At 40.3% G+C, this 22,408-nt stretch overlaps 1 protein-coding gene across 2 annotated transcripts; it reads left to right on the forward strand.

Annotated features, from left to right (window-relative positions):
- The first annotated feature begins 4,756 nt into the window (after positions 1-4,756).
- LOC117441812 (zinc finger protein 479-like) lies at positions 4,757-21,555 on the forward strand. 2 transcript variants are annotated; one of them, XM_034077830.2, is made up of 3 exons: positions 4,757-4,811; positions 5,325-5,390; positions 17,939-21,555. In XM_034077830.2, the coding sequence occupies exons 2-3, from the start codon at positions 5,358-5,360 to the stop codon at positions 18,710-18,712; spliced, it is 807 nt and encodes a 268-aa protein (XP_033933721.1). In that variant the 5' UTR covers positions 4,757-4,811; positions 5,325-5,357; the 3' UTR covers positions 18,713-21,555. The 2 variants fall into 2 exon arrangements, with proteins under 2 accessions (XP_033933721.1, XP_033933720.1); XM_034077829.2 differs by having other exon boundaries at positions 4,766-4,853.
- The last annotated feature ends 853 nt before the right edge of the window (positions 21,556-22,408 follow it).

Below are 22,408 nucleotides of genomic sequence, written 5' to 3' on the forward strand. Positions count from 1 at the left end.
GTGACGTAGACACTGCTATATATATATATGTGTAGGGGTAGGAGTTAAGCCACTGTGGGAAGTGTGAGGTAGAACCCCCACAATGTACCTGTACCTGTGATCATCTGTAAAGAACATCTGTTATTAAAGCCTTATTACGAGAAGCCTGTTTCCGACTCACCTTGTGAACGTTACAGTATAAAGGAACTATAGCCAGTTCACATGACTTCACGTCACCACTGCTAAGCTAAAGGCAACTAATGTTAGGGTATAAAGGAACTACAGCCAGGTCACATTACTTCACGTCACCACCGCTAAGCTAAAGGGGGCTAATGTTGGGCGTTATGCTGCTGATTGGGTGACTTTTGACCTCCTCGCTGTCTGTTGCTTGTGTCACTAGAGTTGGAAACTTCATGGATGTGATTATAAGTGCTTTAAACGCAAAGTGTTCTTCTGATCTGCAGCAGGTGGAAATGAGAAACGTGTGATCGCTCCGAGGCGTTTCACTGCAGGCCAACCAGCAGCTCTGAATACAAATCATATTAAGCTCTTTTATTTCATCTGAACTAATTAAAGTGATGAAATCTGGAGCAATATCCTCCTTTATTTTTAAATGTTCCCGGCACTGTGAAGATGCTGGCAAAAGGAAATTAGAATAGGCTATGAGGTTGATTATTGAATCTAATGGTCTTGATTATTATACAAACACAGTCCCGACAAAATGGAAAGACATCACAAAACTATAATTCAGTTACTATCTGTTACGTCCCCACTAAGGTCTTCATTATTCATTATGTCTTTTTTTAAACCAAAGGTACGGTGGCGAAAGGTGTGTGTGTGTGCGTGCGTGCGTGCGTGCGCGCGCAACTGTTTCCAATCACACATAGCTAAATCAGATCTGATCGGATCAGGGCCACAGCTCATGATTTAAGAATCAGTATTCATGATGCACCTGAACATCAGCAGGAGAGGACTCTTTAAAGTAGAGACACTACATACTGATATACACCTGAACTACCACCCCAAATTGATCATGTTGTTGATAGTGCTACAGATGCGCTGCGAATAAAATTAGACTCTGTTGCTCCTTTGAAAAAGTAGAAAATAAAACAACATAGATTAGCTCCATGGCATAATGCCGAAACCCGCAAAATAAAGCAAAAGTCTAGACAACTTGAAAGGATATGGCGTTCCACTAAACTTGAAGAATCTCGTTTAATTTGGCATATTACTCTCAATGAATATAAGAAAGCACTGCGTAAAGCGAGAGCAGCCGACTACTCTTCATTAATAGATGAGAATAAGAATAATGCAAGATTTCTTTTCAGCACTGTAGCCAGGCTGACAGAGAGCCACAGCTCCATTGAGCCTTCTATTCCCATAGCACTCAGTAGTAATGATTGTATGTGCTTTTTTAACGATAAAATTGTTACTCTTAGAAACAAAATTAATGACCTCTTGCCTTTGACCAGTATAGTGTTATCAACAGCTCCCGGAATCGTAAGTTCTAATATTACACTAGATAGTAAACTAGAATGCTTTTCAGCCATAAACCTTGAACAATTACATTCAATGATTCTCTCTTCTAAACCATCAACGTGCATGTTTGACCCAATTCCAACTAAGCTGTTGAAGGAAGTTTTTCCATTAATTAGCACTTCTTTATTAAATATTATGAATATGTCTTTATTATCAGGCCATGTTCCACAATCATTCAAAGTAGCAGTGATAAAACCGCTTCTTAAAAAGCACAACCTCGATCCAGAGGTTTTAGCCAACTATAGACCTATTTCTAATCTTCCGTTCCTCTCAAAGATTCTTGAGAAAGCGGTCGCAAAACAGCTGTGTGATTACTTAAAAAACAATGATTTATTTGAAGATTTTCAGTCTGGCTTTAGAACACATCATAGCACAGAGACAGCTCTGGTTAAAGTCACAAATGACATTCTAATAGCCTCAGACAAGGGACTTGTCTCTATTCTTGTTTTGCTCGATCTCAGTGCTGCATTTGATACTATCGACCATGATATCCTATTGCAAAGACTAGAGCACTTAGTTGGCATACAGGGAACTGCTTTAGGCTGGTTTAGGTCTATCTGAACGCTCTCAGTTTGTACGTGTTAACGATGAATCTTCCACGCAAACCAAAGTTAGCCATGGAGTGCCACAGGGCTCAGTGCTCGGACCTATTTTGTTCACATTATATATGCTTCCATTAGGCAATATTATAAGGAATCATTCTGTAAACTTTCATTGTTATGCGGATGATACTCAACTATATTTATCAATCAAGCCTGATGAAATTAATCATCTAAATACAATTCAAGACTGCCTTAAGGACTTAAAAACGTGGATGACCTTAAACTTTTTGATGTTAAACACGACCAAAACTGAAGTTATTGTACTTAGCCCGAAGAATCTACGAAACAAATTATCTAAAGATATACTAACTATGGATGGCATTAATTTGGCCTCCAGTGAGACTGTAAGGAATCTTGGTGTTATATTTGATCAGGATTTATCCTTTAAGGCTCACATAAAAAAAATGTCAAGGACCGCCTACTTCCATCTACGTAACATTGCAAAAATCAGGCATATCTTGCCTCAAAACGATGCAGAGAAACTAGTCCATGCATTTGTTACTTCTAGGCTGGATTATTGTAACTCTTTATTATCAGGGAGTACCAAGAAGTCAGTCAAGTCGCTTCAGCTGATTCAAAATGCTGCGGCTCGTGTACTAACCAGAGTTAGGAAAAGGGACCACATTACTCCTGTTCTGGCTGCCTTACACTGGCTCCCTATAGAACACAGGATAGAATTTAAAATTCTTCTTCTCGCCTACAAAGCCCTTAATGGGCAGGCGCCATCTTACCTTAAAGAACTCATTATACCCTACTGTCCTACTAGGGCATTGCGTTCCAAGAATGCAGGGTTGTTGGTTGTTCCTAGAATCTTTAAAAGTACAATGGGAGCCAGAGCCTTTTCTTATCAAGCTCCACATTTGTGGAATCAGCTTCCAGTTTGTGTTCGGGCGGCAGACACCCTATCCGTTTTTAAGAGTGCGCTTAAGACCTTCCTTTTTGATAAAGCTTATAGTTAGGGCTGATTAGATTCAGCCCCTAGTTTTGCTGATATAGGCTTAGTTTGTCGGGGGACATCTTATTTCTTCCTTCTCTCTGTCTGTACCTGTGTACTCTCATGTTCCGATTAACCCAGCTTCCCCACATTTCTTTCTTTTTGGTGTCTATATACGCCGGGATCCGGAGTCATGGATGATCCTGCGGTCCTGTGTCCTGGATCGTGAGCGCTGGATCTTGAGTCGTGGCTGTGGTCCTGGATCATCGGTCCTGGATGGATATCCTCGTGGATTCATCTTCCTATTATACACACATGCATTTCCAAACATTTGGACTACCTATGTTGCAAATGTATTATCTTTTCAATTTACACACGGCATCTATTGCACGTCTGTCCGTCCTGGGAGAGGGATCCCTCCTCTGTTGCTCTCCCTGAGGTTTCTCCCATTTTTCCCTTTAAACTGGGTTTTCTTCGGAAGTTTTTCCTTGTACGATGTGAGGGTCTAAGGACAGAGGGTGTCGTATTGTCATACTGATATTCTGTACACACTGTGAAGACCACTGAGACAAATGTAACATTTGTGATATTGGGCTATATAAATAAACATTTATTGATTGATTGATTGAACATCAGCAGGAGAGGACTCTTTAAAGTAGAAACGCTACATACTGATATACACCTGCACATCAGCAGGAGAGGACTCTTTAAAGTAGAGACACTACATAACATAAACACATATTTCTCGATGATGATACCTCACACAGTAAATTGATATCATTGTGATTCCTATATGTTATTCATGTGTCTGTGTGTGTTAAGGTGTTGAGGTGGGGTTCCCTGCAGGATTTAAGCTAACGAGCAGTTAGCTGCTGCTTTTCCTGCAGTCCTGTCAGCCGCTACCTTTGATGTCGGCGTGTTTTTCCCATGCAGCGTCGGTGAAGGTGGAGGGTTGATTTGCATACAAAGATATTCTCTCCTCCTCTTTGTTCTCGCTCAGAGAGAGAACAAAGATATTCTCTCCTCCTCTTTGTTCTCGCTCAGAGAGAGTGGTTGTCTTCATCAGTCAGACGAGTTTATCTACACACTGATTACTTTTGGTATACTTTAACTATATTTTGATGCTAATACCTTCCTACTTTTACGTGAGTAACATTTTGAATGCAGGACTTTTACTGTAACCGAGTATTCCTACACTCTGGTACTTCAACTTTTACTCAAGTACAATATCTGAGTACTTTTAATTTTACTCAAGTACAATATCTGAGTACTTCTACTTTTACTCAAGTACAACATCTGAGTACTTTTACTCAAGGACAATATCTGAGTACTTCTACTTTTATAAATCTAATCAAGTCTTAAATCAGACTTTAGTTCCACCTGGACTAAATTCACAAGCTACCCTGCGGTATTCAAAGTCGTTACAACTAGCTGCACCTTTACCAGTTCTGATATCACTTTAATGATCAATCATTATAATCACAACATACAGTATATAATAAAAAGAAAATGTGTGATCACAAAAAAAACATTTCCCTCAACTTTTAAAATCCGCCATACCAGTCCCATATTTATATTATTATTATTATTATTATTATTATTTATTTTAATACCGTTTTTCACCACAGAGGGGCAGTGCATTTATATTTAAAATAAAATCTAAAATCCCATGATGCATTGCGGTGCTCCGTTTCTAGCTTCCGGTCCTCAGAAGCTAGACGTTGCTAACAGACGCTGATGCTGATTTTATACCGAATGTAATGTGTTTAAGAGACTTTCAAAACACATACAAATACCTTGTAGGGTGATTTATCCGTTAAACCGTGTTTTTGTTGCCTCCCGTTCTTTGTTCGTAGCTTTATATACCACGTGGCTGATCAGTAAACATAAGTAAAGGCATTAAAGGGAGATTATTAGTGTGTTTAACGGCAGTGTTTTATCAGAGAGAGAGAGAGAGATTCCTTGTCTGTGTGTGTCTCTCTAAAGTCTGATTTAAGTGTTGATTATATTTCACATCATTATTCCGAATCTGTAAAGTAACTAAATTAATACCAATAACATTTAGTAATTAAATAATTGTAGTGGAGTAAAAGTACAGAGTAGCATTACATGGAAGTACTCAAGTCAAATACAAGTACCTCTAAATAGTACTTAAGTACAGTTATTGAGTAATTGTACTTAGCTGTGGCTGTAGATTTGTTTTGTTGTGTCTGTCGGTTGTATTGAGTTGTCTTGTTTTGTGTCAGCTGTAGTTGTGTTGATTATTTCAGAGACACAGCTGGAGAAGGAGCACTGAGAGCAGCATGGAGGAGAACAAAAAGAACCCTGGAGCTCAGGTCAGTGTGCACTTCCTCACAATATATTCCTAACACTGTTATCCCCAAATGAAAGATCACAACCTGTTAAAAAAATACAATATTAATGCACAATATGTTTATATATGGGTTAGAACATTGTTGTATACCAGAGGTGCATGTGCAAGTCTCACGTCTTCTTTTTTTTTTGTAAATATCTTTATCGATTTTCTCAGTTTTTTTTACAAAAGCAATTTATACAGAGCATGTACTTTTGGTTCAAATTCAAGTACAAATATGCTTTATGCAAATGTTTGTTTATTATCATTGGAACAATGACAAATATTCTCTTGAATATTTTCAACACAACAACCTCTGAACAATAATTATCTCTAACTGTAAGAAGTACATAGCATCTTTGACCCATTGAGAAAAGGATGGAGGGAAATGTTGCTTCCATTTTAAAATAATCAAATGTCTCGCAAGGAGCGTGGAAAAGGCTATAACCACATGGGCACTGTTTGGTAGGGGTGCACATGTTACCTTAGGTGTTACGGCACACACCGGGTCAGGCTCAATATGAGTTTTAAACATTTCACTAAACGATTTAAAAATACATCTCCAGAAAGAGGCTAAACATGTGCATTAGGTCTGCTAGCTGGCTACTGCATCAGGGACAGTTCAACCTCTGGATGCACTTTAGCCAATCTAGCGTTAGTTAATTGAGCTCTTTGTACCACTTCCAGTTGTATGAGGCTGTGTTTTTAGAAGAGGAAGACGTGTATACCCGGTCCAGGACTGATTCCCATTGTTCAACTGTCAAAGTTATTCCCAGATCAGATTCCCAAGCAGCTTTTAAATGTCCAATAGGTTGTGGATTGACATTACCAATGAAATCATAAATCTGTGAAATCAGTCCTTTACGGTCTGACTTCAGTTTGAGGATATGGTCAATGTGTGACTTTATGGGCTTATTTGGAAAATAGCTGAATGTCTTGCATACAAAGCTCCTAATATGTAAGTAACGAAATAAGTGATTCTTAGGTAGGCTATATAGTTCAGATAATTGAGAGAAAGATGCTAATGTGTCCTATGTAATGATTATTAATTGATTTAATCCCATTATGAAACCAAACAGTAAAAGCCCGGTCTGTACAGGATGGGGTAAACATATGATTTGTCTTAATGGGGGAGAGAACAGAAGCACCCTCTAGTCCAAAGTGCTTCCTGAACTGAGCCCATATTCTTATTGAATTACTTACTGTTACACTCGACTTCAAATTACTGTTGAGAAGGAGTAAGCCTGTGCAAACCACTGAGCCCAGGTGGTGACGAAAACTCTAATTTCTGCTTTTTCTGACATTGGTTTGTTTTCAAACCAGTGTATCAACTTCTGAATGTTGCATGCCCAATAGTAGAAAATGAAATTAGGTAGAGGTAATTTATAACCTGAGACTTTCCCAAATTGATCGAGGATATAGGGAAGCGATGAAGCAGGCTCGGATACATATAAAACAGGTCATCCCCGTAGAGGGACACCTTAAACTTTTGTCCTGCCCGATTAATGACTTTAAAATGTTTACATAAACAAAGTGTTGTTGCCAAAGGCTCAATTGCGAGCTCAAAAAGGAGTGTGGAAAGCGGGCACCCCTGTCTTGTACCTCTTCCAAGGAGGAAGTACTTAGACTGAGTTTTATTAGAGATTATAGCAGCGAGAGGAGTAGAGAAGTCTAATCCAAGCAATTAAAACCATTTTAAAGCCACATTTTTGGAGGGCAAGGAATTGGTATCTCCATTTGACCCGATCAAAGGCCTTTTCGGCTTCAAGTGATATTACTACCTCTGGGTCTGGTGACCGGGCCGAGTCGACAATATTAAATATTTTCCTGAGATTTGAACAGTGGCGATTCTAGAGTCTGTGGGGGCCGTAGGCAAACATTCACTGTGGGCACCTCAAACCAGCTTCTCATCACCACGCACAGCCGACAGCAGCCCCCCCCCGGAGCGGAGCAAGGCAACGAAACTTATGATAAGAATCAGCATTTTACGGCGCGCTATGCATGGGGCCGCCTTGAGGGAGTCTCCCGACATGTCGTTGCAGTAGGGGGTTTCATGTTGGACCTTCCTAATCTACCTTCTTTGGGGGCCACCTTCTGGTCCGGGGCCCCAAGCAGTTGCCTGCCTTGCCTGTCGGCAAGCGGCGTCCCTGGATTTGAATACGAATGTCGGCCCTGGATAAATCCTGTCTGATCAGAAGATATAATATCTGGAATCACATCTTCCAGACGTCTGGTCAAAGCCTTAGACGGCACTTTAAAATCTACATTCAGTAGGGAAATAGGGCGATATGGGGGGCACAACAATGGGTCCCTGTCTTTTTTCACAAGGAGGGAGATAGAGGCTTGTCGTAAAGTCATAGGAAGGGAGCCTGAAGAGAGTGCTTCTTTAAACATTGTCTGAAGAATTGGTGCTAGTTGAGGGGGAAACTTTTTATAAAATTCAGGGCCGGGCGATTTATTGTTTTGCATTGATTTAATGGCCATAATTATTTTGGAGTTGAAATATCTGTGCTCAATTACATTTTGTGTTCCTCTGACACAGTAGGAAGAGTAACATTTTGAAAGAAGACCTCAGGGTCCTCATTACCAGTGGTGTTTTTATATGTGCAAAAGTGGTGGGGCACAAAAAACTTAGATGTCTATGTATAAGCTTATGCAGTGACGTGCATTGAGGTTCATGGCTGGTGAGGCACTGGCACTGACTCTTCAGGTTTACAAATATTATATTTTGACCTAAATCAAAATATAATATTATTTTCAAAAGCTTTTTTTGTCTGATGCTTCGATTAATTTGAAACTGACAGTTCAACAAAAGGATACCCAAAAAAATGTAATTTTATCATTTAAATTTTGAATTGTTCTCTCTTAGTAAGATCCCATTTTCAATACAATTGCGGTCTTACCTTGACTTGAAGATGAAGTCCATTTGCCTATCCCTCTGAACAAAAATCTCTTACTTTTTTGTAAAAGTCCTCCTTATCTTCTTGTAGTTTCAAAAAGTCGAATCATAAATCTAATCGATAGATTTATGATTAGAAAATTATAAAAGTAGGGTAGACATGTGGATATTATCCGGATGAACAAAACGTGCATTCATCTAACAGGTACGTTTCCCACAGATCTTATTTCGAGCTATTTTCTAAAATCCTATGGAGAAATCACATTGCTTTTTTGTGGAGGGAAGCCATGCGCAGCTTACTTCCGGGTTTTAGGACGCGTCACTGCAGCTCTCTCGTCTCCTCTTCACACACCACACTTTTCGCGACACACGTACTTACAGCCAATCAGCTCTGAATTATGTGAGATGACGTATGGTGGGGATGGCAGCTCAGTGCCCCTATGGTCATTATTTTTTTGCCACACACATTAAATAGGAAATACTCTGAGCATGCGCAGTGTAGTTTTTACAGTCACCATTGACTTAGACCAGGGGTGCCCACACTTTTTTGGCTGGTGAGCTACTTTTGAAATGACCAGCTCACCGAGGTCTACCAACCAAAAATAAAATCCCAAATTGCAAGGGTTGCTGAATAACACGTTTTATTTATACATGGGATAACTACAATAGGGCTGCAACAAACGACTAATTTGATAACCGATTAATCTATCGATTAATGAAACGATTAATCGACTATTCAGACTATTACTGTAGGCCTTGTACAATTTCTCAAACGCTCTTATTTAGCCATCAACTTTTAGATTTAGCTTGAGGTTGTTTTAGGCATGTGGAAACTAACAATGAAGACAATAAAGATGAATACTTGATTCAAAAATACATATATTATTAAATTAACTTAACAAATTGTGAACGAAATTAACATTGCTTTTTATTTAAATTAAATAAATAATATTTCACATCAAAAGAAACAACAATGTTTTAACAAATCGTATTAAATAATCTGATAACAGAACTGTAAACAGAATAGCTGAAACTTTAACAAAATAAAGAGTAACTCAGTTACCTCTAATCATTAACCCATGTTTGTATAATTGAGTTAACTCTGTGTGTTGCTGCTAGCATACATAACACCTGACCTGGAAACGTTACTCGTGGATGGGGGGGCTACAGGGCTACTAGAAAGACAGTTGAACCCGGTGCATTCCTCCGTCTGGATGTGGAGCACCTTTGATAAATATTTAGACAATTGCTCGTGTTACTGCCCTTACATGCTAAACACTCTTGGCAAGGAGCATTGTCCACCTCAAGACGGGTAACATTTAACCACACCTTGGAGCGCTTCTCTCTGCCATCCCCTCCGTGTGTTGCTGCCATATACAGTCTATGGTTGCTGCATGTAGCAGCTGCATGTGTGTAAACTGCCCCGCCCCCTCGCACACAGACGGGGGAGAGAGAGATCGCGTCTGGATTGGAAAGGTCGAAAATACACCGACCATAGACGTATTTGTTTGTCTTTTTGCATGTTAGAAACGAGTTGGCAACACTAAGACTGCGAGATCATGTTTTTGTAGCAATAATACATGACCTTTCTCTTTCTCAACTCGCTACTCGGAGGGAAGTCGCTGTCATATGCCTTGTGAACACTCCGATAATGCCTCTCCACGTTACCTTTCTTTGGCAGGAGGGACGCTTGCTTTACAAATAATAACCTTTGAATGTGACATCAGAAAAAAATATTCTTCCTCCCATTCTGGGTGGAAGTGGTATGTCTTTAGCTTTTGCTCGGTCCCCGCACTCATTTTGTTGATTGTCTCTTGTTGTCTCTTTAACTTAATTTGAGTTTTCCCGGCACTTGACTGATTTTGTATCGCTTTGCATTCTGGGTTAACAGACTGGAAAGCGATAGGTCGCTTTTTCTGTCAATCAAGTAAACTCCTGAATTAAGTGGCAGGGAGGCTAAGGGAGGAAGGATCAAAACCCGTTTTGTCTATTTTAACAGAGCTGTTTTTTTTTTATTATGAATGACTCGCGATCTACCAGCATTGCCCCCGCTGTCGACGTACTGGGCACCTTTGACTTAGACAGTGAGAGGGAGGGGAATGATCGAGTTTTGCCCCACATGGCTCTAAACAGCTCAATAGGCACACACTGTAGACACTAATTAGAAGAACACAGACTAAAACAGCAATATACAGACGAATCAGATGATTAAACATGATCTTAAAATATATTCTATTTATATATATATTTGTTGCATTTTTTTGTAATCATTATTTTTAATACTTTCTGCTGACACTAGGTGGGGCTGTGCCCCTATTGACCAGTCACCACTGGTCATTATATTCTGAGGCATAAGGGTTAGAATAGAAATGCAGAAAAACTTCATTTCTATTCTAACCTGATCTAATCATGATCTGTCAATAACTCTCCTGTATGTGACTGAATTTGAGTAATTGACCAAGCGGCAGCTGTTTGACGAGCCTGCAGGGCCAGGAGCTTGTTCGCTTTGTCTCCAAATTCATAGACATGATGTCTGGATTTCAAAATAATATGCGTTGCCTCACCTGTAGTTATAAGGTTGTATTCAGTTTGCAGCCTTAAATTCTCCTTATAAAGGTCTGGGGTTGAAGATAGAACATATTTCGAGTCAAGAACCGCAATTTGATGGGATATCTCTTGGAGCTTAGACATTTTTTCTCTTGATTCTAGAGGAGTAAGCTATAATTTGCCCTCTGAGATCAACTTTAAGAGTCTCCCACAGTGTGGCATTAGAGATTTCAGGGGAGGTGTTTGTTTCTAGAAAAAAATTGATTTGGTCCGAAATGAATTTCGACCAAGCGATCATCTGATATTAGAAGAGGATTGAGTCTCCAAACTCTGTTCGGAAGGGGGCGGTTTGGAAGATCAAGTTCGAGTACCATGACACTATGATCAGATATAACTATGCTATTATATGAGCAAGTCTTAGTCCTGGGTAATAGTCTATTATCAAGCAAAAAATAGTCTATGCGGCAGGGTTTCCGCTAGGATTTTTTCTCGCCGGTCAAATGTCCGGGCAGAATTTATTTTACCGGACAAATTTGAAACTTACCGGTCATATTTCAATAATAATAATAATAGTTGTGTAGCAGAGTTTCCGTTAGCAGGTAATTACCGGACTATGAACATATATGCTTCAGTTTTAAAACTCAGTTCACGGGCTCATTTTATATTGCTTCAGTTTATAATCGTAACAGATCGAAAAATTCAGATTCATTTTTCAATAAATTATTCCACAAACAACAAACAACATAATATTACATTCAAACAAACTACTTGTAGTAGATAACGTACATTATTCAGAAGTTTACATCAACTTTGAATAATAACACGGGAGAAAACGGATCCCTCTCTTTTCCCCTCTCTCTCTCCTGACAGCCCGTCAGTTTCTCATGCAGCTCCTGCAGCCCGCTAAACAGAGGGCGGGTCTTCAGGTGATCCTGCAGAGCTGCGTGTCTCGGTCAGACTCAGCAGCCGATCCTCTCTCTCTCTCTCCCTCCCTCTCTCTCTCTCCCTCCCTCTCTCTCCTGACAGCCCGTCAGTTTCTCATGCAGCTCCTGCAGCCCGCTAAACAGAGGGCGGGGCTTCAGGTGATCCTGCAGAGCTGCGTGTCTCGGTCTGACTCAGCAGCTGATCTGATCTCTCTCTCGCGTCCGGTTACACTTCACTCGCGTTTATGTCCATATGGATCAGATCCAGCTCTCCTGATCGGCCTTTATAGAGAGCACCGATCAAACTATTAAGAGTGAATATCGGCCGATCGATCGGAGCCCCCCTAATTATTACCAGACATTTTGACCGGCAGGTTTTGAATTTACCGGTTTTTAATCAATTTTACCAGCTAAAAACCGGTAATTACCGGCTAACGGTAACCCTGCTATGCGGGTGTAGGTATGCTGCACGTTGGAGAAAAAAAGAGTAAGCTCTATTGTGGGGATACTTAAATCACCATATATCGGAGAGGGCACAATAGGCGCGTTCACACAGGAGTACCTTTCCCGTATAGTTCTGTTAGTACTTATTCCGGTGTGAACGCGATCGGCTCTTAGTTCCATAGGGGAACTAAGTGCTGGGAACTAAGCACGGCAAAGTACTTGGTGTGAACGCGGCTATTGGCTCATAAAGTCCTTCACAACTACAGCTGATTTCGAGAGATTTCGAGGGGAATTTGACGACCTATTCATGGTCCTGTCCAGTACAAGGTTAAAATCACCTCCTATAATAACAAATCCATTGTCAATCCGAGGTATTTTAAAGAATAGTTTCTCAAAAAAATATACCGTCATCGCATATACATTTACTAAAATCAGTGGGTTTGCAAAAAGCTGCCCAATCACAATAATATATCTTCCATTATGGTCACTAGAAATATCCTTTGAGTGGAAAGAGATGTTCTAGTTAATCAATATGGCTTGTTTTCTAGCTCAGGTCTATTCAATTGGCGGCCCGCGGTCCAAATCCGGCCCTGGGGTGATATTTACTGGCCCTTTTGAGTATAAAAAAGTAATCCACTTTTTTTTTTTTAGAATTTTTTTTTTTTTTTGGGGCCAGAGTTCCTTTATTCCAGAGAGGGTGTTACATTGAGAGATTGAGGGGAAGACATTGCCTAAAAACTTCGGCGGGCTCGGGTTTCGAACCCACCTACTAGCTACTGTAGTGACAACTCCTGTCATTTATTGCATCTCTGCGTGAATGATGAGATAATTTCACCTATATTAAATCAAATTAAATTATGTTGATGGTTAAATTAGCTTCACATGTAGGCCTACTGTGTTCTGAACTTGCCATTTACATCTATAAAGGCCTTGGGGCTATGTTGTTTGATTGAATTAAACACAATATATGCACTCCACTGCTGTTGTAGTATTAACCTTATCTGAAGCTCTTAATATGATTGCTCATATTTCAAGCCATCTTTTTCCCGGCCCCTTGCTTTGGATCATTTTCATCAACCGGCCCCCATTCCAAACTAATTGAATAGCCCTGCGTCTATCTTTTGCATTGAACTTGGAATTAAACACTATCATTTAAGTTGTTTTACTATTATTGTTTACTTTAAAATAAAAAAATTCTATATTGATTCTGACTTTTCTACATCCAACTCACAGGTTTATCATTGCTTTGAGAAAAAACATTATTAATTTACCCCTTTTAGAAGTGAAGTTATGATAATTTGTTCAGAGAATGTCATTTTCGAACCTGAGACCTTTGAAAATGTTTAAAGGAATGGTCCACTCATTAGATAATTAATCAAAACTTGATGATTTTATAGCTCTTTTTTATCAAAACCTTTATATTCCGTCTGGCCGCCGCCATTTTTGCCATTTTCAGTAGTCACGTGATGGTCGTGACGTCATCCATGCGTTCACTTTGTCAACACACGGAAACATGGCTGAATATTTGAGTTCGGACTCGTCAGCAGAGGAAGAAGTTTTGATGTTTTATCAGTATGACAATACGACACCCTCTGTCCTTAGACCCTCACATCGTACAAGGAAAAACTTCCGAAGAAAACCCACAGTTTAAAGGGAACATGGGAGAAACCTCAGGGAGAGCAACAGAGGAGGGATCCCTCTCCCAGGACGGACAGACGTGCAATAGATGCCGTGTGTAAATTGAAGAGATAATACATTTGCAACATAGGTAGCCCAGATGTTTGGAAATGCATGTGTGTATAATAGGAAGATGATATAAGATACTATATGTATGCATGTAGTACCACCCTTGCTAGCGATTCCCTCTCTAGTTTAGCATACTCAGCTTCGTTGTCCCTGGCCATAGAATCACGATTTTATGGGGCCGGAAAAAACTGGGGGGAAATACACACTAGTCGGTACTACGCTATATGGAAAGGCCACCAAAAACTGTCCTGGCCTGGACGCTAAAGGACGTTAAAACGGGACTAGCCGCTGCAATGGAAATGCGCTATAACATACCTTATTCTTACTCCGAGCACTACTTCTGCTCCTCCCGTCGCTTCACACTTGCAGAGGGCGATTTCTCAACTGGCCGAACTGGTGTCCTGGTCGGTGATGACACCAGAAAGACCGATGGTACTGCATCTCCATTGAGTAATGGTTGTTCTTTAAATCCCATGTTATGTTTTATCATACTCTCAGAGTAGTCGTCCGGAAATGTGAAATGTTCGCTGCATACATGAGCCTGTGAATCTTTCGGTTCGGGCCGGCCACATTTCGCTAGCCACTGCCTCTGAATGTACTTCTTACGCTTACCTTTTGGCAACAGATGGAACTAAGCATTCCGTGGATTGTTCCTATCAGAATTGTGGCAATATTTCGCGATACAGTGAGGCATATTTGAAGAGAGAAACTACAGTAAATAACATGGAGATCAACGTGTCCTCGAAAACCAAACGCATGGTTTACGTCACGTCCGGAAAATGGCGGCGCCCACAGTGTTGATGTTATTTCGGTATATAATCAGTTTAAAATCACTGATAATGTCATCGGATTAAAAAAAAAAAAAAAAGACTGGCAGAGACTGGTCTGTTTTATCGGATGATAATTATTTAAAAATGAGTGTCATGAGCATACCATTCCTTTAACAAAATCTAAATGTTAAAAACATTTTTTTTTTAAGACAAAAACATACGGACAAGAAATGGCTCACACACATCACAAATAGGACAGGACAATAACATGAAGGGTGGGGGGTCGGGGTATTACAGTCTCAGTTACATTTTCATTTTACATACCCCACTCAACTGGGTCAAGGGTGATGCCTAAATACTGCTCCCATCTTGTCTGTATCTGCAGATTAGTATTGGCAGTGGAGGTGAGGAGAAGTTTATATATACCTGAAATAATTTATTTCTTGTTTGCAAGTCTTTTTAGGTTCATATCAAGGTGTTCATGACAACCTATCTTTATACCTTTTGATGTTAAGTTTTTTTTAATATTTGATTGTAATTGGTCAAAAAACCTCATGAAAGAACAACAAAGAAGTGAGGATACCCGGCCCGGAGGAAGCCCGGGGTCCCCTTCTGGAGCCAGGCCCAGAAGGAGGACTCGTCGGCGAGTGTCTGGTGGCCGGGCTTGCCACGGAGCCCGGCCGGGCCCGGCCCGAAAAGGCAACGTGGGCAACACCTCCGCTTCTCCGTCCCACGGGCCCACCACCTACGGGAAACATCGATGGGGTCGGGTGCGCTACCAGAAGGGTGGCAGTGAAAGCGGAGGGTCTCGACGGACCAGACCCGGGCGGCAGAAGCTGGCTTTGGGGACGTGGAACGTCACCTCTCTGGGGGGGGAAGGAGCCGGAGCTTGTGCGGGAGGTGGAGCGGTACCAGTTGGATCTGGTTGGGCTCACCTCTACGCACAGCATCGGCTCTGGAACCTTACTTCTGGATAGGGGATGGACTCTATTCTTCTCCGGAGTTGCTCAAGGTGTGAGGCGCCGGACGGGTGTGGGGATACTCACAAGTCCCCGGTTAGGTGCTTCGTTGTTGGAGTTTACCCCAGTGGACGAGAGGGTCGCCTCCCTACGCCTGCGGGTTATGGGGGGGAAAACTCTGACTGTTGTGTGTGTTTATGCACCCAACAGCAGTTCAGAGTATACGGCCTTCTTGGAGACCCTGGAAAGAGTCCTGTATGGGGCTCCTGAAGGGGACTCTTTAATCTTGCAGGGAGACTTCAACGCGCATGTGGGCAATGACGGGATGACCACTCCGATTCCTCGTCCCAAAAAGCCCCAGCACCAGCTTACGAAGCTGCGATAGGCCAGATGCCTAAAACGCCTATAAGAGGAGGAATGGATGATAACATATATGTGCTGTCCTGTTTTTCACCCTTACCCTCTGGCTGCTTGAACAACTAAATTTCCCCACAGGGATTAATAAAGGTCCATCTTATCTCATACAGTGTATATATGTATATTTACACATGATCAATTTGTACATTTATCAAAATAAAGTTTGATGGAACTACTTGATAGCCTTTCTTCCCTGAATTATTTGCTCCTAGATCATTCATATATAGCAAACCATTATTTGATTTTTCATCTAATACAGTAGTAGTTTATTATAGCTAAAAGTAACTTACTCTTCTTCAGTTCTACGCCTCAAAGGTCCATAATCAACCGATAAATATTGTGGAGGTTCTGCAGGGTGTAGGGATTGAGGCAGTTTGGTTCTAGTCCGGGGTGGTCAACCATGCACACAATGCGTTCTGGGACTTGGTGCATTTGTGTTAAAACCTATAGGAGGATAAGATATTTGTAACATAACACGTTTAACAATTAATTCCAACTATGGCGAGGTTTACAAAATAAACATTCAATTACTATAGAATAAATAAAAGGGCATATAGTCTATTGACTTGACAAGTATGTATGGTGTATATAATGTGTGCTACTGTTGGTGTTTTTGTATCTGTTGTGGTGACACCCTGTTTTGACCATAATTCACCTTTGTTATATTGTTGCCACACGGACCCTTTAGTGTGTGCTCTCAGGTTTAGCTTGTCATTCCTAGCTTGTCAGACAGAGCAGACATGTATTTTACCTGATTCTAAACCCACCGCCCCCGACTCCCTTTCATCAGCACTACACTGTCACCTTTCTAATCTCCCTGCAACAGAGGTTTTCCACCTCGGTAGGCATTACTGCGCAGTTTCCACACGTGCACCTAAATAACAACAGTTGGAAAGTTTGGTTAGTCAGCGAACACACTTGTTACTGTGATGTAGATAAATGATGAAGTTCTAACATTACATCTGAAATGTAGCAGCTATACAAAATTAAGACGTTTCACTGTGAAACCGCCTGCTGTATTCTTGTTTGGGAGCACATTGGGCTCACAGGGAGTGGGGGGCAGGAGCTCCAACAAGCCGTTTAGGACAGAGTGAATACACATACTATACAGAGATGCTGTATGAGAAACCAATGTGATTTTGATACATTGAACAATGTAAATCTATTCTAGTATACCTCAACAATGGAATTATGATCAGTGTAAATGGCCATGACATGTGACCTTTAAACAAATAGCTCTACACCCCTGGCCGAAATGTCCCTAAAATGAAGTCCGAGTTCAAAATATATCTCAAATAATGTATGCACTGCCATTTCCCCACATAAACATAACAGTCTGCAATGAAACGGGTTGTCTCCTGTGCGCTCCACTTCCTACTTGGCGCACCTGTAACTTTCTCGTGCGAACTAACCCGTTTTTCCCCCATTGTCCTTTAGGGGCTTCATACAATACAAATGCAAATATTTTATTTAAAAAGGTTAAGTCCTTTCGAGTCATCTGTCTCAAGCCTAAGTCTTAATTAATTAATAATAAAAGGGATTAATAAAAGTTCATCTTCAAGTCAAGTCTCAAGTCATGAATACCAAGTCAAAGTCAAGTCGAGTCTTTCATCAATGTTACTCAAGCAAGTCTCGAGTCAAGTCATGTGACTCGAGTCCCCCACCTCTGGTATATACTGTGGTTAGAATGTTGCTGTATTACTGTATTAAATATAATACAAATATAATAAACACAAACAGTTAGTACAAGTACTATTTTGTAAACTGTATATTTATTTATGCTTTTTAGATTTACATTCTCTCTTTTCTCTGTCCGTCTGTTTTAGAAACGGAAAGGAAGAGAGAGACATCACAGCTGTCAGCAATGTGACAAATCCTTTTCAACATCTGGAGATTTAAAGCGCCACCTGCGTATTCACACTAGAGAAAAACCGTACAGCTGTGAAGAGTGTGGGACAACATTCTCTCGATCAGGTTCTCTCAAAACACATCAACTTATTCACACAGGAGAAAAACCATATAGCTGTGAAGAGTGTGGGAAAACGTTCACTACATCAGGTGATCTCAAAGCACATCAACGTATTCACACAGGAGAAAAACCATACAGCTGTGAAGAGTGTGGGAAAACATTCACTAAATCAGGTTCTCTCAAAGCACATCAACGTATTCACACTGGAGAAAAACCGTACTGGTGTGAAGAGTGTGAGAAAACGTTCAAGACATCAAGTGAACTCACAAGACATCAACGTATTCACACTGGACAAAAACCGTACAGCTGTGAAGAGTGTGGGAAAAAGTTCACAACATCAGGTACTCTCAAAACGCATCACCGTATTCACACTGGAGAAAAACCGTACTGGTGTGAAGAGTGTGGGAAAACATTCACGACATCAAGTGCTCTCAAAAAACATCACCGTATTCACACAGGAGAGAAACCGTACAGCTGTGAAGAGTGTGGGACAACATTCACTCAATTAAGTAGTCTCAAAACGCATCAACGTATTCACACAGGAGAGAAACCGTACAGCTGTGAAGAGTGTGGGAAGATGTTTTCTCAAAGTGTTCACCTTAAAGTCCATGAGCGAATCCACACTGCATAATTTTGATCAACTATGAGAGTCAAGCTAGCTGTTTCCTCCTCCTGATGTCCTGAGAGCTGTGTTATATTTTAAGAGTCTTTCTGAATTGAAGTCTGACTAACTGACAGTTTTTTTATGTTCTAACCAGCTTTCACACTATGCCGCCACAGAGATGCTGTTTCTCCTGATTTAATTCATGTTTGTAACGGTTCCTGTAACTAGTATTCTCAAACAGTGTAATGGTAAAGAAACAATCTTAATGGGTGATTTTAATATTAACTGGTTAGACAAAAATGAAGGAAGAAATTAAAGGATATTAGTGATAGATTTCAAATTAGTCAATTAATTAAAAATGCAACAAGAATTACTAAATCTTCACAAACATTGTTGGATTTAATTTGAACGAACAAAGAGGATCGCGTCGCAAAAACATGCAATCTTGTTACTGGCATGTCCGATCATAACCTTACTCTAGTTGCCAGGAAGCTATCCAAGCTTCGTTACAAAAATCACAATATAACAAAGGGTAAAAAATATATCTTGTACATCCCAAAGCGGGACATGGGAATTCTGGAGAATGAAATAACGCAAACTGACTGGTTTGATTTGACATATGGTGAAAATTGTGAGGGGGCCTGTGATAATTTGAAACATACCTTAAAACAAACCGTAGCTAAATATACAAAAACAATGCCTCAAAAGCGTTTTGGTAAACAACTGTTACCATGGTTTAACACTGCTCTATGGGAATTAATGAAAAAAAGGGATGTAGCTCTAAAGAAATCTTTAAAATCAGGACTAGAAACAGATCGCTTAATATACAAAAGTCTTAGAAATAAAGTTACAGTTCAATTAAGAAAGGCAAGGGCAAATTACTTTTTAGATACTATTCGACAGGCAAAGGGGAATTCTCAAAAACTATGGAAAATCATTGACAAACTTATTGGAAAAGATCTCTCAAAAAATTATAATACTGAGCTTATGATAAACGGAACCCTACAACAGGATAGCCTAGCCATGGCCAACCATTTTAATACTTTCTTTATTGAATCTGTTTCAGAATTGGCCCACAGTTTCAATGTAACAGAACCGCTTCTTGCATTAGCTGACGATACAAAAGTGTTCAAACTCAACTGTACAAATGAGACTAAAGTGAATAAAGTAATTTCCACCTTATCAAATTCTAAGGCTAAAGATCACTGGGGACTAGACACAGTATTTATAAAAAACATAAAAAGGATTTAGCTAGCTCCATCACCTATATTACAAATCAATCAATAAAAGATAATACATTTCCATCAGCTCTTAAAACTGCTATTGTAACACCAATTTTTAAATGTGGCGACAAGAAAGAAGTTGGCAACTATAAACCCATCAGTATTCTACCTGTTGTGTCCAAAGTAGTTGAAAAAGTAATCGCGGAGCAGCTGGTGTTACACCTAAGCTACAACAACCTACTCCATCCTATGCAGTTTGGTTTTAGGACCAATTATTCTACTGAGACTGCATGCTGCTATTTAGTGGAAGGAATCAAGGCTAAGTTAGACAAAGGAGGGATAGTTGGAGCAGTGTTCCTTGACCTGCGAAAAGCATTTGACACAGTAAACCATACCAAACTTTTATCAAAACTCAACCATTTCAACCTGTCAGTTAGCACAATACAATGGGTCAGGTCTTATTTAGCTGGTCGTTCTCAATGTGTCCGTATAAATGATAAACTGTCAGAAACTAAGCCATGCTCAATCGGAGTGCCACAAGGCTCAATTCTTGGACCGCTGTTGTTCAGCATATATATTAATGATCTCCCATCTGTTTGTGAGGATGTGGACGTCCAGATGTATGCTGACGACACAGTGGTTTACACTCATGGGAAAGATTCTGAACAGGTTGCCTCCAAGCTCTCGTCGACGCTGCACAAAGTTGCTCAATGGTTAAATGACTCGTGTCTTACTTTAAACACTGACAAAACAGTGACAATGTATTTCACGAATAAGAAAAAACAACCACTTATCCACAGCTTCGTGTGAATGGTAAAATCATTGAAAAAGTCAATGAGGTCAAATACTTGGGAGTGATCTTGGATGCCAATTTGACTTTTGAAAGCCATATTAGAAGCATGACTAGAAAGCTGAAATATAACATTTTCAAATTTTAACATATTAGGAACTCATTAACCATAGGAGCATCGAAAACTTTTTTGCATGCCATGATACTATCACATTTTCACTACTGTATAACCTGCTGGACCCAAGCAACTAAGACTGCTATAAGACCACTTGAGGTTCTTTATAAACAAGCCTTAAAAGTTATGGATAGAAAGTAATTAAAACACCATCATTGCAATATACTGTCCAAATACAAACTGTTCATTTTTGATAGTCTTGTTCTACTTTCCCGAGTTCGATTGGTATTCAGAATCATTCACAATTCTACAACACCACCGTTGAGGGGCTTTTTTCAGTTTCGCCGTGAGCAGAGTTGCAGAAATCCAGATCTGCATTTGATGCAGATCTAACCATCCCTCTGAGGCGCACTGCCTTTGGATGATCAGCATTTTCGTTTACAGCCATCAAGCACTGGAATACTCTTCCAATTGAACTTAAAACCTGTACTGATTTTAACTCGTTTTCCTATGGTGCAAAAAAATGATATTAAGCAACCAGTCATGCCAACATTAATTACACTGTAATCTGAGTTTTTATTTATTTGAACTGTATTGTCATACTATATCGTAGATATTTTATTTAAGTGTATTTGAAGTGTACTAAGTGTTATTTCGTAACCTGAATTTAAATAAGGCTTTGTGATTATTTGAGTGACCGAGATCATGTAAGTGTATTTCAAGTGTACTATGTATTCATTTATTGAGCTATACTTAAAGAGCCTGTGACACGGTTTTCCCCCATCATCCAAACCCATCAATTTGAGTACATATTGTCCCCTTGAAAACCGTTACTGAACTGATTTTGGATATTTGTACTTTGATAACCATTAATCTGCCTTCAATGTTGACAATTTTCTGGATCCCGCCAAATGATGGGTGACGTCATTGCGGGCACAGCGCTCCAGCTGCACCGTTCAGGATCCCAGCATCTGCATGTAAACCTTTATATATATACACAGTCAGATGTAAAGGCACGATGGCGCACACAGCAGCAAGCTCAGACAGCGATGACAGGTTAATGTTGAACGTGTCTGAGAGCTCATATGAGGCTGAAGGATCGGTTTATGTTGTATCTGTTAGAAGTTTAGGAATGAGGTGCGTCAATATGGGCGATCATATGGTCATGTAGCCAGTGGTGGAATGGGACTACAAATCATCCCGGGACTCTCGACCGGCCCACTTCGGTACCGCTAGTAAATTGTCAACGGGGGGAGTGGGGGATGTCAGGGGGGTGCTGTAGATAGTAAATGTAAATATGTGTGTCACTGCATCCTGGTAAAATACAAATATAATGTCTGTGTCTTTGACATTAGCGCTGCTAGCCACCTGTGCCCTCTACGAAGCCAGTTCAACAGACCCTGGATATGTTTGAGTAACAAACAAACGAGATCTCGCTAAGCGGTCCGACGACGCTGGTTATCAACTCGGTAAATCAAGCCAGGGTTTCTCTCTCCAGCTGAGAGCGCGTTCACGTCTAAGACACGAGTGGATCTGACTTTAATTACATTTGTCTCGAGTGTTTCGTCAACATAATGTGTTAAATAATACGGGCA

This window comes from Pseudochaenichthys georgianus, unplaced genomic scaffold, assembly GCF_902827115.2.
Source record: "Pseudochaenichthys georgianus unplaced genomic scaffold, fPseGeo1.2 scaffold_200_arrow_ctg1, whole genome shotgun sequence".
NCBI classification, from domain to species: Eukaryota; Metazoa; Chordata; class Actinopteri; order Perciformes; family Channichthyidae; genus Pseudochaenichthys; species Pseudochaenichthys georgianus.